We start from the raw sequence: 2,483 nt of genomic DNA, 5'->3' as shown, positions 1-2,483 counted from the left end.
AGTGCAGAGTATATATATATATATATATATATATATATATATATATATGGCTGAGGATATGCATGTGGCTAGGTGAAGCTGCCACTCGTTGTCTCCAAGTGCAGAGTATATATATATATATGGCTGAGGATATGCATGTGGCTAGGTGAAGCTGCCACTCGTTGTCTCCAAGTGCAGAGTATATATATATATATGACTGAGGATATGCATGTGGCTAGGTGAAGCAGCCACTCGTTGTCTCCAAGTGCATGCAGTGTAATGGAGAGTCCGGATTACTTACATTACCCTGGTCCCTCCTCTGGCTGGAGGGGAGGGGGGGTATGCAGATGACACGCCGGTGATGGACAGCTCTGCTTTCCAATGTGCCTCAGTAAGCTCCAGCGCTGCTTCTCCCTCATCCCCTCGGTTCTCACAGAGCACAGTCCCTCCTCCTCCTCCTGCTGGCTCTGGGGGAGCTGGCTGCTGGAGCTCCATATGCGGCAGCGAGCACTTTCCTGATCACCTAGAGCACTGTGCACTTGATGATCGGCTTCTACCGTAGATCGCGCCGACTCCAGTGATTGGATCGTACATGTAGATGATCTGATCTGCTGCTGGAGGGGAGGGGAGGAGGCAGGGCACTTTTTATTTCCCTGCCTGAGTCAGGACAGAAGAGACAAGGCACAGCTGATAGAGAATAGGAGCAGGAGCCTTTCTTGACCTCGCCCCCCTCCCTCCTTTACCCTGACTGAGCCCCGGTGATCACCAGGCAGAGCTGCCATGTCCTATCCTCAGGGTTACCTCTACCAGCCTCCTGGCTCCCTGGCACTCTACTCCTGCCCGGCTTATGGGGCCTCCGCGCTGGCCGCCCCCAGGAGTGACGAGCTGACCCGGTCCTCCTCGGGCTCTGCCTTCAGCCCGTACCCTGGATCCGCTGCCTTCAGTGCCCAAGCGGCCACGGGCTTCAGCAGCCCCCTGCAGTATTCCAGCGACCCCGCCGGATTCCCATCCTACATGGTAAGTGCTATCCCCGGACTGGGGCGTGTGTACACTGTGCGGCCTTACTGCGCTTCCTCCGTCTCCAGATAACTTTTAGGAAGTTTACCAACACTGTGTGCCCCCACCTTTTCCCCCTCTACATGATGCCATCGCCGCCACATTGTCATCCATGATGGTGCCACATTCTGACTTTTTAGCTGTGCCATCGCCACCACCACCTTATTAACATACAGCAGTGTTTCCCAACCAGGGTGCCCCCAGCTGTTGCAAAACTACAACTCTCAGTATGCCCGGACAGCCGAAGGCTGTCCGGGCATACTGGGAGTTGTAGTTTTGCAACAGCTGGAGGCACCCTGGTTGCGAAACACTGACATACAATAATTCTGCTACCACTACTAAATTGTCATTACTAAATTATTACATATTAATTAAAGATGTTATCAATGATCCTTGTGAATTAATTTATACAATCACATCAATTTATTTTATATTCCTAGCAGTTTTATTATTATTATTATTATCATCATCATCATCTTTATTATCATTATTATAAGTAGTAGTAGTAGTAACATCATTATTTTTATCAGTAGTAGTAGTAGTATTAGTAATTTCATCATTATTATTATCATTATTATAAGTAGTAGTAGTATTAGTAGTTTCATCATTATTATTATCATCATCATTATTATCATTATTATTAATATTATTAGTAGTAATAGTAGTAGTATCATCATTATTATTATTATCATCATCATTATTATTATCATTAGTAGTAGTAGTTTCATTATTATTATTATTATTATTATTATCATCATCATTATTATTATCATTATTAGTAGTAGTAGTAGTTTCATCATCATTATTATCATCATCATTATTATTTTTACTATTATTATCATTAGTAGTAGTAGTATCATCATTATTATTATCATCATCATTATTATCATTAGTAGTAGTAGTATCAACATTACTATTATTATTATTATCATCATTATTATTTTTATTATTAGAAGTAGTAGTAGTTTCATCATTATTATTATCATTAGTAGTAGTAGTAGTAGTAGTAGTAGTATCATCATTATTACTATTATCATCATCATTATTATTATCATTATTATTAGTAGTAGTTTCATCATCATCATTTATATTATCATCATCATTATTATCGTTATTATCAGGATTAGTATTGGTAGTAGTAGTAGTTTCATCATCATTTTTATTATTATCACCATCATTATTATCATTATTATTATTATTATTAGTAGTAGTAGTAGTAGTAGTAGTAGTAGTAGCATCATTATTATTATCATCATGTTTATTATCATTACCAATAATATTATTATTAATGTATTTGTTTAGAACTTGTTTAGAAGTGGATACAAATCTGTATACGTTTATTTGTGCATTGTGTATTTATTCATTAGTGCTTTCGACCTTTTTTTGCGCTTTATTTTCCTTTGTATTTGTAAAGCGATGTAAATAAAAAGTAGATGTGTGAGTGATGT

General features: G+C 39.3%; 1 protein-coding gene across 1 annotated transcript in view; it reads left to right on the top strand.

Annotated features, from left to right (window-relative positions):
* The first annotated feature begins 467 nt into the window (after window positions 1-467).
* Window positions 468-2,483, top strand: part of IRX2 (iroquois homeobox 2) — a 6,816-nt gene continuing 4,800 nt past the window's right edge. The window contains exon 1 of the mRNA XM_056520817.1: window positions 468-996. Within this exon, the coding sequence (XP_056376792.1) occupies window positions 760-996 (237 nt within the window). The 5' untranslated portion in view covers window positions 468-759. The remainder of the gene's footprint in view (window positions 997-2,483) is intronic.

Source organism: Hyla sarda, chromosome 5, assembly GCF_029499605.1.
Source record: "Hyla sarda isolate aHylSar1 chromosome 5, aHylSar1.hap1, whole genome shotgun sequence".
Classification (NCBI taxonomy): domain Eukaryota; kingdom Metazoa; phylum Chordata; class Amphibia; order Anura; family Hylidae; genus Hyla; species Hyla sarda.
Note: the sequence above shows the minus strand (reverse complement) of the source record. Positions and strands in the feature narration are given on the sequence as shown.